This window comes from Muscardinus avellanarius, assembly GCF_963383645.1.
Source record: "Muscardinus avellanarius genome assembly, chromosome: 3".
Lineage (NCBI taxonomy): Eukaryota > Metazoa > Chordata > Mammalia > Rodentia > Gliridae > Muscardinus > Muscardinus avellanarius.
This window is the reverse complement of record NC_137788.1, coordinates 96,607,604-96,622,336: the sequence shown is the minus strand read 5'-3', so window position 1 is coordinate 96,622,336 and position 14,733 is coordinate 96,607,604. Positions and strand designations below refer to the sequence as shown.

The following is a 14,733-nucleotide window of genomic DNA, read 5'->3' as shown; positions in this document are numbered from 1 at the left end:
CAGTAGGTGGTCACTTTGGAAATTTGAATTTGGAATGGGTATAGGTAATGTGAAATTACAGTTTTCTTAGCTGAAATACCAGTATTATTGGTATGTATGAAAATGTCCTTATTCCTAGGAGAAACACACTGATTTATTTAGGAGTGATGTGTTATGATGCCTGTAAATTTCAAATAGCTCAGCAAAATATTTTAAAAATAAAAAAGGGTACACTGGGCGTGGTGGCGCACGCTTGTAATCCCTGTGCTTAGGAGGCAGAGACAGGAGGATCGCGCAGGTTCAAAGCCAGTCTCGCTGGCTTAAGACACCCCGTTTTCAAATAAAAATATAAAAAATAGGTCTGGGAGTGTAGCCCGGAGGTAGAAGGGTTTCCAGGAACCCCAGTACCACCAAAAAAAAAAAAAAAAAAGTATGCACACAAAAGCATATATGGCACTGTGTTATAATTGTTCCTTAGGCAGGATGTTCATTACCTTCTTTTAGTTTTTATTTTGGCTTGGGATTTTCTTAAGTAAAACAAATGGGGGTTCATTTGTTCCTTAAGATACATCACTAGGTGTGACGAGTGGTATGGAAGTTCATCAAAATGAATGAACCGGGAGTGGAACTTCCACATGCCCCAGCTCAACCACTCCTCTGCATCTTACCCAAAGGATTAAAGTCAGCGTACTCTAGTGATACAAGCATACCCATGTTCATAGAGCATGGCTCACAATAGCCAGGTCATGGAACCAACCTAGGTGCCCCTAAGCAGGTGCATGGGTAAAGAAAATGTAGTATATCCACACAATGGAATTTTTCAGCCATTCTAAAGAAGGACAAAATTATGTCATTTGCAAGAAAATTGATGGAACTGAAAAATATCATGCTAAGTGAGATCAGCCAATCTCAGAATGTCAAAGGCTGTATGTCTCCCCTCATATGTGGAATTAGAGAGAAACTAGGGGAAAAAAAGGACTTCAAAATGAGCAGAGACACCAGGAGAGTAGTGGAAGAGGGTTGGGGAAGGATGGGAGGAGGGGAGGAAGGAGCTTGTTCATATAATGTTGTGTCCGTGTGTGAGGTTATCTCTACCAAGCTCCCTAACATGTGTGGGAGAGGGAAAGAGGTGAAATGCGCAGGAAACACCGCCTGTCTCTTTGTATCACTGCGAACCTCACTGTGTTGTATAATTACAACACACCAATAAAAGTACATTAGAACAAACTAGGAAAAGAAAACTAGAGTAAAAGCAAAGAGAATCTCCTGGAGTGGCAGGCAGGCCAGCAGGCTCAGCTGTATTGGGGCTTTCATAGGCCTTCGGAGCTCACCTCCTCCACCCCCAGCTCAGGCCCTGTTTGTGCACCCAGCCCAGCACCCAGCTGCATGGATGAAGTGTGAACCTTGTGCTTTTAGTCAACTTCTGGGACTCTGCAACAACCTCCCGATAACTTTCAGGGAGATGCTGGAGGCAGAGCCTTGTCTCAGTCATATGTAGCATTCCCAGCATCTCCAATGTTGCAGGCATTCAGAAACTGTTGACAGAAAACATATGCGAACAAGAGAAATCAGGTTGAGAACTGCCCGGAAAAGCTACGGCATAGCAGTATAGGGCTTTTCCCAAATCCAGTAAATATTTGTTGAACTTAGTAGAACTGAACTACTTCAGGGACAAGTCAGGTCAACATTAGTTCCAGGAGAAAGGAGAAAGCCTGTTTTAAGTCTTTTCAGCTGGGCGTGGTGGCACAGGCCATAATCCTCCTACTTGGGAAGCTGAGACAGAAGGATTTCAGGTTTGTGACTAGCCTCAGCCATTTAGTGAGATACTGTTTCAAAATAAGAAATACAGTAGTCTGGTGGGGAGTGTAGCTTAGAGATAGAACACCCCGGGGTTCAATCCTTGGTACCACAGAACACAAACACCTTCTCTTGCGTGCGCAACGATGACTGTGCTTCATACTGTTTTTACTGTCAGTAATAACATTTGCTTTGCCGAGTGGATGCTCAGAGCACTTTAGTGGGAGCCTTCTGCAGTCTTTCCTACACAGGGGGCACTTTGGGCTTGGTGAGAAGTCTTCAGAGGGTGGCATTTGCCAGTTGTGCTTTGTTCCTTGGTGAGCTATGAGTCGGGCACTTAATTATGTGAAAAATATTGCAAGGGAGCAGTTGCCTCCTCCCCCAGGGAGTCATTATTATCAGTCTTGGCAGAATGCAAGGCTTTTAATCTGTAAATAAGCCATTCTGTGTGGAAGAGCAACATGCAGAGGGATGCTGTGTCGTAAAGGTCTCTTATGAATTTTTTAAAGTGAAAGCAGGAACTGCATGTGCTGATTGGCTGCTGCCTTTGTGTTTCAAAGGCTTTATGATGCTTCCCTTGTGGTTTTAACCCCTCCTGAAATATTTAAACCTCTGAGAATGATTCCTGTAAAGCGTAAAGCTGTGTCTAAGTTAAGCCTGTGACAAATCTGAATGTTTCCAATGTAGATGAAGTAAAACGGGCTTTCTACAAATTAAAAAAATGAACCAAGATTAAAAAAAAATAAAACATTGGCGGTACTTAAAAAAGGCAAAGATACAGTAACTATACCTAATCTGTTGCCCATTATAGGAGGTTACATCTTTTTTTTAAAATTAATTTTGGTTTAGTTGACATATAACAAACCACATTTATTTAAAGTTTGATAAACACACACACATTTTAAACATGTGCCATTGTGTCAATGCATTTATTCTTATCCGCCTTCTCATATTAGAATGTAAGTTTCCTGAGGGTAGAAACTTTGTCTGCTTGTTCTTAGCAGTGAGCCCGTGCATTGAGTGGGTACCCGGCCCATGCTCTGAGTGAGAAATAAAACAGCAGCCTTTGCAGTGGAGTGGTTCTTCCTTGTCGTTTTTATAGGAGTCTGGGTGTGACAGGAGGTAGGTAGCATTCAGAATAATTCACTATATCCTAATGGCTATTTTCCATTCTTCAGTTTCTCTGTTTGAAGAACATCCGGACCTTTCTCACAGCCTGTTGCGAGACGTTTGGAATGAGGAAAAGTGAACTCTTCGAGGCATTTGACCTGTTTGATGTCCGTGACTTTGGGAAGGTAAGTTGCATTTTTGTATTACTTTTTATTGGAGAACATTTGATTGAATCATTTGAAGTCTTAAGACCTAAGTGGTCTCTGGATCTTTCTTATAGATATAAATCTCACATGTAGACCAGTGAGCAAACAAAAACAAAAGTAACACAAAAAATGGAAAACAAGGAAATATATAGGCGCAACAGCTTTAAAGTGAGTTTGAAAATAAGCTAAAGCAGTGTAGGTGGAATTGTGCATCCATAGCCAACTTTTCCTGCTGGTTACTCTCGAGGATAGGATTACTGTGATCCATCTTTTAGACAGTTCAGCTGGCATTTTTGTCTGTGACCAATATTCTTTCTCTTCAGGCTTTTCTAGATCTAGAAGGTTTATAATTTTTGGAAGTTGAGAATGTTTTGTTGCCCTGTTCTCTAGCTTGATACTGAGTGACTTGTAGAAGACTGAGATCACCGAAATGTCTGGAATTGTTCTCCTCTCCTCCCCTCCTCTCCCCTCTTTTTCCTTCTCCTCCCCTCTCCTCCTTTCCTCTCCTCTCCCCTACCCTTCCTTCTCCTCTCCTCTCTTCCCCTACCTCATCCTTCCCTCTCCTCTCTTCTCCTCTCCTTTCCTCTTCTCTCCTTTCTTCCCTCCTCTTTTCTTTCCTCTTGGCCCTTCCCTTTCTTGGTGCTTGTGTACACTAGGCTAGTGCCCTAACACTGACAACCTCAACAAGAGATTATTGAATAATTCCTCTTGTTGCATTTCAGCAGTTTTTTGTTGGATTTTGGTGATACTTTTTTCCACAGAGACATGATTTTAGTGTTTACTGATATTACTTATGTGTACATTAAATATATATATATATATACACACACACACATATATATATATTAGGTGAAATATGAAAACATCCTTCCAAAAGTTGTGGTCAGTTATTATGAATGATTAAAGTGCCTATAAACTTAGGATAAGTAAGTAGCCATAAAAGAGTCAAATAACTAAGGGGACATTACTTTAGCCCCTATGATATAACTGCATTATGAAAATAAGCACATAAAAAGGAAAAAACTAAATGACATTGAGAAGTTTCCCATGGTTCTTTAATTCAGGTGCTAGTATCTTACCAAAAGGCTGTCTGAGAGCAACATTTTATGTGATTTCTATGATGTAATATTTTGGTTATTTAATAAGAAAAACAAGCCATGGATTGATTTGCTTGGCAGTGGAAATAAATAGCTCAAGCTTGAGATGGAAACATAAGAAATCTGAAGCTGAACACAGCAAGGCCACTCTGTGTGGGAGGTGGAGGGCCCGGGCTCTCTGCCTGATTTTGATCCAGAGGCATTTTTCCAGTTTGGAGAAGTCACTAGCCTTTTCAGTCATCCCACTGCCTGCCGCCATGTAAGAAAAAGGGGTGTAAGATTTCTAAGGCTTTTTTTATTTCTGGCAAGCTGATTTAATGGTCTTGAGGTCTCCAATAAAAATGATGAGAGATAGAATGTGATTGTCAGTACAAAGAACTGAAAGCCAGGCCTTTAGTAAGGAAACGGAAGCACCTTTGTTTACCAGCCACCAAGCCAAAGAGACATCAAATAGAAACCCAGATGAAGTGAACCTATCTCTAAGTTGTTGGCCCAGAAAAATTCCAGAGACATCCCTGTTCTACCCTTCATGGATCCTTTCCTAAGCCAGTTATTAAAAGAACCTCTTTTGGTTTTCACCTTCTTTTTTGAGGAAATGAAAATGATTTGTAGAAATGAAAAATGAAAAAAGCCTTAACATTTTGAAGCTCAGTAAAGAATTTTCAGTTTTCTTTAAAATATTTTTTTTTTGGTGTATTGTAGTCATACATCTTAATGGGATACAGATTGGTAGAGGCCTACATGGCACATATCACTCAATTAGCCCTTGCCCAATTCCCACCCCATTCCCTCCTCCACCCCTTCTCATGTTTGGCTTAGTGATTGACTTTGATGCGTTTGTGAGTGTACATCATGTACATTAGGGAATTTCCTTCTCCCCCCTCCCATCGTCCTCCACTAGGTCACCTTATTTGCTCATCTGTAGTTTCCTCCTCTTCTTCTAGAGTTCCTCCCATGACCCATTTCCTCCCTAGCTTCTACACATGAGAGAGAACATCCGATTTCTTTTTCTTTCAAGTTTACAAGCAATGGTGTTGATGAAGATCAGAAAATTATATGAGTATCTTAAAAGTGATGGCAGTTAGGTGTGGTGTTACATGCCTGTAATGCTAGTACTTGCCTCAGTAACTTAATGAGGGGCTCTGCAACCTAGTGAGACCCTGTTTCAAAAATAAAAAAATAAAATAGAGCTGGGGGATAGAATGTCCCTGGGATCAATCCCCATTACCAAAAAAAAAAAAAAAAACAAAAAAAAAACCAAAAAACCCACCAAAATTCATGCAAACATTGTTCTAATGGAATAATACTTCCTGATAGATTGATTAAACATCAGAAGCATTGTAGAGTTGAGATTCTAAAAAAATTGAATATAAAGGAATGAACTGTGTGCTTCTCAGGAATGAATGTATTTCTAGCTTCTGGCCTTGTTTGGGCGGTGGTGTGTCTGAAGCAGAATTAAACAGAATTAAACTTGACTTGTGGTTTAGAACTTGAACCTTGATACTTTAAAGTCAGCCTTGCTACTGCCAGGATTGGCACATTCTCCCTTCAGAGCTCTATTCAACTTAAAGAAGCCAACTGGAAGTTAAGAGATTTTTTTATACCACTCCATATTTTTCCATACTCTGTGTAGATGATCAGGGGAAAAGTTAAATTTATATGAGAAAACTAGAGGAATTTATCAACTTATATACTTTAGGTAAAACTACCAAAACCACCAACTACTGAGTACTTAGGATATGTTGGTATCTTCAGGTTTCAGGTACATATTATTCTTTCAATCCTTATAACAATGTTATGAAGTAGGTATTATTCTTCTCCTGATTATACCTTTGAAAAAACCTGTACCCCAAATCACATTTCTAATAGGGGTTGGAGCAATGATATCAATTCAGATCTGGCTGATTCTCTACTGCTATCCCATAATGCAAGCATTCACATGGCCCCATACCTGTAACAGCATGATCTGAGGTGCTTTGCACGTGTTAATGTAATTAAAAAAAAAAAATCAAGCCAGGGAGGTGGCACACGCTTATAATCTTGGTACTTGGGAGGCTGAGAGAGGAGGACTGAGGGCTGGAAGTTAGCCTCGACAACTTAGCAAGGCCCCCTGCAACTTAGTGAGACCCTGTTTCCAAATAAGAAAGAAAAAAATTGAGCTGAGGTAGAATGCCTCTGGGTTCAATCCCCAGTACAGTACGTATACACACACACACACACACACACACACACACACACACACACACACACAGAGTTAATCCTACTGTATGAGTACTTTTTTTTTTAGAACTTTGTGCAGCAGAATTATACATCACAGTGAGATAGAAAGTGATACATCATATGCACACAACATCTCTTGATGGGGCTCCCTCTGCACCACACCCCATTGTCCACACCTCCTTCCACGTACAGATTAGTGAACGCATTATTTGAACTGTTCCCTTCCTCAGTCTTCCTTTTCCCCGTTTCCCCCATCCCGTTCCACTGTCCTACTGGTCTCCTCATTTTTACGAAGTCCCTTTTGTTTCTTATTTTCTTTCTAGCTTCTATATACGAGAGAAAACATACAACCTTTGACTTTCTGCTCTCACTTAGCATAATGCTCTCTAGTGCTGTACATTTGCCTGCAAATGGCACACTTTCGTTCTTCTTTATGGCTGAGTAAAACTTCACTGTGTGTATATGCCACCTTTTCTTTATTCATCCACCTGTTGACAGTCACCTAAGTTAATTCCATAATTTGGCTATTGTGAGTTGTGCTGTTACACACGTGGGTATGCATGTTTCACTGTTGTGTTTTCACTTTAATTCTTTTGAAGGGATTCCGAGGAGTGGTATGGCTGGGTCATCTTTGTGGGTGCTACATTCTGCCCAGTCACAAAGCCTTGATTGGGAGTGATGCAACTGGGGCATTTCACATAGTACTGCTTTTTTTTTTTTTTTTTTTTTTGCCACACCATGGAAGGAACCCAGGGGCATTGTACCTCCGAGCTATACCCTGAGCCCTATGTTTTTACTCTTTTTATTTTTTTTTGAAACGGTCTCACTGTGTTGTGAAGGACCTAAGTAACTGAAGCTGTCTGCGAACCCCGATCCTCTGGTCTCCACCTCCCGAATGATGGGATTACAAGCCTGCACCACCATCCCTGGCTGGTATTGTATAGTTTAAGTAGAAAAAAAAAAACTGAACAGAGTATTGATCCAGAGACAAAACAACTGTGAATGTGACTTTTAATAGGATTTGGATTGGCTTATTTCCCTTGCTTTCTTAGAATTTAATTGAATTTTCAGTCAACTTTTTTATTTTTATTTTTGGTGATACTGGGGTTCCTGGAAGCCCTTCTACTTCTGGGCTACACTCCCAGACCTATTTTTTTATACTTTTTAAAATTTGGAAACAAGGTCTCTTAAGCCAGCTCACGCGGCTGGCTTCGAACCTGAGCAATCCTCCTGTCTCCGCCTCCCAAGCGCGGGGATTACAAGAGTGTGCCACCACGCCTGGCCTTCAGTCAACTTTTAAAGAAACTTTTAATGTCTCTGTGCCTTGGTTCATCCAAATAGTGAACCTAGAATGCATGACTATTTGGTACCTTTTTGTGTAGGAGTATTAAGGGTGATGAGAGTACTTTATATTTTTATAGTGTTTTGAAGATTTCAGAGTGTTTATTATTACCAATCTCATTTGGTTTTCGTAATAGTTTTGTAAAGGCAACCTGAGTTGCCAGGAGTTAGGATGATAATTTTAAGCTTTCCTGGCTCACGGAGAGGGACAGGGTCTGAGACTCAGGCATGCCCTCTTCTTAGCCCTCTGCTTTTCTTGTCTGCTATATATGCTTTGGATATCACTCCTGTGTGGATGGTCAGGGAAAGGTTAAATTTATAGGAGAAAACCAAAGGAATTTACCAACTTTAAAAGCATAAGTGATTTTGATCTAGTTGCATTTTATTTCATCTTCAGAAAGAAAGGAAAGATTTAGGATGCAGCGTGAGTTGGCAGTGCAGTGGTGGTTAAAGTCAATAACTCTAAACAGACAAATGCTTCACAGATTCTTGCAAATACACATGCCATCAACATTTAGCCCTGCCCTCTCCGCCTCTCCCTGCTGTGGCATATTCTCCTTAATCTCTGTCCAAGCGCTCCCTCAGGGTTGGGTTCAGGAAATTGTATTGAATCATTGGCTTGACATAGATGTGTTTTCTTTTGGAAGTTAATAAAATCTTGAAAAGAACATTAATCAACACAGATGAGTGGTAATTTTTCTTTTATGAGACGAAGAGCTTGAATTTTGAGCATTCTTGAAGGGCTTATGATAATTTTGTCCTCAATAGTTCCTTTAATTCCTAGTATTAAGCCTCTTACTCATTCTAATTTGCTTCAGTTCAAACTCAACCAACATCAACACAAATTTGAATGTTTGTGTATATGTGTGTATGTATATTTGTTTATTCCTCCTCCTCCTCCTCCTCCTCCTCCTCCTCCTCCTTCTTCTTCGCTGGTATTGGGTAAGGATTCCAGGGGTGATTTACCTTGAATCACCCCTTTTTTTTTATTTTGAGACAGGGTATCACTAAGTTGCCTAGTCTGGCCTTAAACTTGTAATCCAGGATCCTCCTCAACCTCTCAAGTCATTGGCATTACAGGTATGCACCACCTCTCCTGACTGAGTGTATACATACATACATGTGTGTGTTTGTATGTATAATAGGGATAAGGAATGCACTTAGTAACTTGAACTCATTTAGGAGTCAGCAAAGGTTGAATATAACTTACTCTCAGGGTTCTAAATGACTAAAAGGTGGAGTCCTCAGCTAAGAGTGCTGAGGCTGATACCTGCTCTGAGGTGATAGAACCTGAGATGTTCTTTTTAGAACCTTTACAGCTCCTCACTGACTTTAGGTTTATGTGTAGAAAAAACATTTAACTTCTTTAGAAAAGATGAATCATTTTCTGGCTTTCTGGTGACAATAATATGTAAAATCTTTTCAGCATTTTTTTGTTTAAGAAATATAATTTTTTAAAAGGGAGGATCTCCTCCCCATAGAATAGCATTAAAAATGACCGGTTATGTTATTTTGTGACCTCTCAATAGGGTCCATAAGTTCATTTAATTTCATGTCATGTATAAAGAATTTGCTATTACTCTGCTTTGTCATTTTCTGGTTAACATTCTTGCTGTTTGGAAATGTTTCCTCCTGGGCTGTGGATGTATCCATAAGGCAGAAACACATGGGATTTTTCTTTAATGGGACCATGTCTAGCAGGTTGTAGAAATCTATAGTTCAGATGAGTGACCGAATTAGCTTCTTCCTCTGCTTCCTGATACCTACAGACTTCATGACCTGTAAAGAATTGTAAAGCACCTTGCCAGTGGAAGGTGTTATGTTTTCTAGAATCAAAGAGAACTACACCTGGCCAAAGGTGATCCTAGGCAATTTATTTATTTTTTAATTTTTTTTATTTTTGGTGGTGCTGGGGTTCCTGGAAAACCTTCTACCTCCAGGCTACACTCCTATTTGTTTTTAATATATTTTTATTTGGAAACAGGCTCTCTTAAGCCAGCAAGGCTGGCTTCGAACCAGCATGATCCTCCTGTCTCCGCCTCCCAAGCGCAGGGATTACAAGTGTGCGCCACCCCCCCCCCCCTTGGCAATCCTAGGCAATTCAAGTGGCAATGGGATAGTTGTAAAATGGTAAGGTTCAGGACAGGTGCTTACGGGTGAATCAGGGCAACAGGTAAGAATATTATTGAGAGAGATTTTTCCATATTTTGGTTAAGAACATTGCTTCTAAGTTGGAGCTCAGTTTGAAGTCTGGTTGTCTTCCTTACTAATATGTAATCTTGACAAGAAACTTAGCCTCTCCAAGCCTAACTTTTCCTCACCTATAATTGAGGTTAGGTGAGTATTACATGATGTGAAGTTGTTAACTGAGGTCTAGGGCCATGGTTAGGACTCAGTAAATATTAGGTATTATTACTTATTGCTATCCTCACCACTAACATTTTTAATGGGTTTGAGATTCATTGGTTGAATTTTTAATTAAGAGATACTAATATTGGAGGGGTGAGGTTAGGAAACAGATTTTGTTCTTCCTAATGTGGCGTCTCATCAATATATTTTGTACTGCACAGTCATTTTCTTGCCCTTCTTCTGTGGCCTTGCATCTTCTTTGAGAAGCAACTTTTTTTCCCCCTTTCTCAGTCTTGGAATTTAGATTGTTTGATCAATTAGGATACCCACGCCTTTGGCGATAGCAATAGGCTTGGATGTAGGGTCAGTTGCTCATTTAGAACCAACGGTCCAGCAGTTTCGTTTGGCTCCCCTCTGATTTGGAATTGTGTGGCTGTGGGTCTTTGAAGCTTCAGCCATCTGGGTACCACATGGAGCTTCAAGATGGAGCCAGTTCAGAGGAACAGTGCTGAGGAAGAGCCCAGTGACATCATGTGAGGCTGGAATCAAGCTGTGCCCAAGCTAATACATATGTCTATTGGATTTCCCCATGATAAGATCCAGTGCGTCCCCTCTTTTCTTCTTTGAGTCAGTTTTTATTAGTTCTCTCAACCAAGAGCAGAAGTAAAAGATATCCAGTGTATTTCATTAGCCAGATGATTTTATGTGTGGAGAGATTTTTTTTCTTTCATTACTCAAGCTACACATACCTTGGAGACAGTTTGTATATCTTCTATCATATAATAAAGAGGAGACAGAGTTTGAATTCTAGAAGCTGTTTTACATGAGCACGTAAATAAATGACTAAACAGGAGTACAGTCCTGGCTTCATAGTAAATGCTTTTAACTCCCCTCGCCATTGACCTAAGGACTCTCACAGGTCTTCAGGTTTGAAAGACCTGTTCATCACCTCCTCCCAGGGTCTGTCTTGGCTTCACAGCTTTCAGAAAGGGGAGAGATGCCTCTGCAGCCTGGGGACTGGCCTCCTTCTGAGGCCCCCCTGCTGTACCTATAGATTTGGGCCGTACATAATGATTGGAAAACATTTAAAACCCACGGGTAAAAAGAAATTAAAGAGCCCTTTAACTCTTTCACCTGGAGATAATAAGGTTCAAGAGATATTCAGATATTTATTAATTTGAACAAATTGGTGTAAGTTAGAGAGCCCTGCTGGGTTCTGTGTGATCAGAGTTGTCACCTGACCCCTCTGGTCCTTAGTTTCTTTGCCTATAAATGGGATAATAATTTTTGTAGCACAAAATGATTGCGAATGTAGGGTTAGTTTATGTACAATGCACAGCCTTTTGCTCAGGAAGTGATCTAATGAATGAATTTAAATACAGCCTGAAAGCAGTAGCTTGCTGAATGTGGGCATCAAAAAAAATATTCTAATGGCACATTCTTGAAACTCAGTTTATTTGGTTTGATTTCCTTTTCTGGGGTCAGATGACTGAGATTTTAATACACCTGTGTGCACCCAGATGATTATTTATACCGCATGCTGCCCTTGGCTTTTACAGTGAGAATATTTCACCGGATCTCTTTGCGTGGGAATCTGAGCCAGGGGGGCTGCCGTGCAACTGTCCCTCAAGGCTGTTGACTCTGTTGAGCTCCTCCAGTGCTTTTCTTTCCAGGATGTGAACCAAACCAGCAGCCACATTAGGGAAGATTCAGGGGAGGGAGTAGCTTGGTCTTTTAGTACCATAAATACATCGCTACTTAGCAAATTTGTGCTTGCTGAAAAAAACAAGGGGTACATGGTTAAATTAATGGAGAAAATGGTCTTCCAGTGGTTTGTGGAACAAGAACTCCCAGCATCTACACCGTTCACATCACCAGGTGCTGGAGCTTTTCCCTTTGATAGCCCATTAGCAGAGCCCCGCTGCTCTTAAGCCATCTTTACATTGTCAGTTCCCGTTTGTGCCCCACCTGTAAGGCCTCGTACTCTATCTCATGAGAGTGTTTGCTCAGGCTGCATCCTATCATTTGTATGTTTGCACTCTCCCCAGCCTGGCACACGTACCTGAGGGTGTATTTATCAGGGCACAGCGATCTCTTCTTGCCCAGCCTGAGTTGTTACAGTGGGCCGGCCTCCAGCCTGCTTAACCTTCAACCCCCTCCCTGCTGCTAGTCAGCTGTCTGTTGCTGTGATGAAATTGCTGAGAAAAACAACTCAAAGTGGGTAAAGGTTTCTTCTGGCTCAGTCTGTGATCTGCTGGCCTCATTGCTTTGAGGCCTGTGGAGAGACAGAACATGATGGCAGAAAGCACGTGGTGGGAAAATTGAAAGCAGAGAATGGGACAGAGGACGAGACACACCCTCCAAGGACCTGTGCTCCAGTGGTCGGCTTTCTTCCATGAGGCCCCAACTCTTAGAGGTCCCACCACCTCCCAGTACTGCCACAAGCCTCTTAGCACATGGCCTTTGGGGTACATTTTAGATCCAAATCATCACACCTGCCCCCAGTCCTCATGGGTGCAGGGCCACTCACTCTCCAAAGTGCCACTTGCACCCGGACACCGTGATACTTGACAATGAGTAGCCTTTATGTCCTCAGAACTCTTTGCCTGGCTTTCCCAGTCACAAGAAATGCCTCCCAACCAAACATGAGCTATTCCTGGGTGCCAGTGCCCCGAGAGCTTCACTGTGGAATGGCTTGAAAGAGCCACATTGTCTACACATGCACGTAGATGGATAACTACGTATGGAACCTGGGCAAATCATCTTGGTATGAAAATATATTTTCTTCACAATGACTTGTCTGGACGTCCACTCTTAGTAGAAGTTAAACATTTCCCTCCTGGAGTATTTCCTACCCTAAATTTCTTACAACACTCTGAGGTTTATGTCCCAGAAGGGGCTCCGACTCCAGGTGAGTGTCTGCTAGCCAGGTGAGTGTCTCCAGGTGACTGTGCTGTTGAAGATGGACCTGCATGGCTTCAGGAGAGCTGCAGTTCTCCGGTGCTGGCGTGGCCTTGTAGTTCTAGTACTGCTCAGCTCTGTGCTGCCCACACCGGCTAGGCCTGGTGTGGTCACTGTTTCCGGGCTTTACAGTGACGTCTGTTCAGGCACTGTTGGGATCCTTTCCTGCTGGTGAACTTAGGTCTTCCTTATTCTGCCCCTGTGGGGAACCAGTTTCGAGTCTCAGGGTAGCATTTGGAATATCCAGTCTCGTTACTTCCAGAAGGTCCTGTATTTTCCCTGCAGATTAGCCAACTTCCAGCTTCTGGATTAGCACTGGGAGTCAAACTCCTGCAGCCCCCAAAGGCCTTCTTCAGCTCATCCCTGAGCAGCAGAAGGCTTGTCTGTGTTTACATGGTTATGAGAGAGCTTTGGTACGATCCTCGCAGAACTAGGAAGTTGCTCCTAGGCCTTCTTGGTATCTGTTTCAACAAAGAAGGAGGAAACAGCTTCTAGCTACCCCTCGTGTGTGTCTCTGGTTGGCTGTCCACACAGCTCTTGCCTCGTTACCACTCTATTCTTCTCATTTGATTTTGGACAGAGCTGACCTTTTCAGCAACTTGTACGTCTGTCTCATTTTCTTAGGGGTTCTCAATGCTTGGCATGCTTTCCCATTCTTACCACATCTCCTAGAATTCTAGCATCTGAGCCATGCAAAGATCAACTTGTTACACTTTGGTGGTTATTCAAGTTTGCTTTTTGAATGAACTTTCCAGTTGCTTTTGAGCCACTTCAAAAATCTGTTCACTCTGGAACAGCATTTTCTAAACGATTTCCCAAGAAACTCGTGATTGTTCTAAGAAATATGTTAATAGGAAGTTTGGCAAAACACATGTTCAGATAAATTTGGTAAATACTATGTATTGTGTCTGTGAGTTACAACATAGTAAAGGCACTGAAAAAGGAAACAAACTTTTGTTTAATCTAGGATTTCTTAAATTTGCATGATTGGCTATTATTCCCTGTGTAAAAATTGATTTTTTCTCTCTTCAAACTTATTTCTATTTGGGTAAAGATATTTATTTGTTCAGTCTTCCAGAGGCTAAACAACAACAAATGCCTTTTCTTTAACCCTCTTTGCTTTTGCTTTTCACTGGGATTATTGAGATAGTCTCTCAGGTGTCTTTTTGCCTTCATTTCAAAGTCAGTCCAAATTAATCTTCAGTCTTTCAAAACTGTAAATCTGGTAAGTTTATTGAGATGTTTAAAATTTGAAAGTAGACTTTTAAGAGAATAAAATACAAATCTTTTAAAAGCTATAGAAGGCCCTGTAAAATTGGGACCCTGCTTGCTCTTCTGACTGTATTTCTCACTTTTCTTACCCCCATGAAGTCTTTTACTTCAGTCCTACCAAATTACTAAAGTCATTGTGACTTAACAGATTAAAATTTATTAATATTGTTTCCTTTGCCTGAAATGCCCTTTCTTCTCCATATCATTCTGTCCCTTAATTTTAGTGATTTACGTCAAAGCCTGTCCCCACCTCCTTATAGGCTGAGAATTGCTTTACCCAGAGTGCTGGGCTTGTTGGTTCGTGGCTGCTCTGAGTCCTGGGCCTGGTTTTGCTGCACTGAGTCCCTGGGTCTGGCTTTGCTGATTTTTCTCTGCTCATTTCCTAGGAGCTGTGGTCTTCT

General features: G+C 41.3%; 1 protein-coding gene across 2 annotated transcripts in view; it reads left to right on the top strand.

Moving 5' to 3' along the window:
• The window catches only part of VAV3 (vav guanine nucleotide exchange factor 3), a gene marked incomplete at both ends in the record, with an annotated part of 378,650 nt that overhangs the window by 82,949 nt on the left and 280,968 nt on the right, over positions 1-14,733 (top strand). For both annotated transcript variants that reach the window (XM_080690386.1, XM_080690385.1), the window contains one exon: positions 2,955-3,071. In XM_080690386.1, the coding sequence (XP_080546512.1) occupies positions 2,955-3,071 (117 nt within the window). The remainder of the gene's footprint in view (positions 1-2,954; positions 3,072-14,733) is intronic.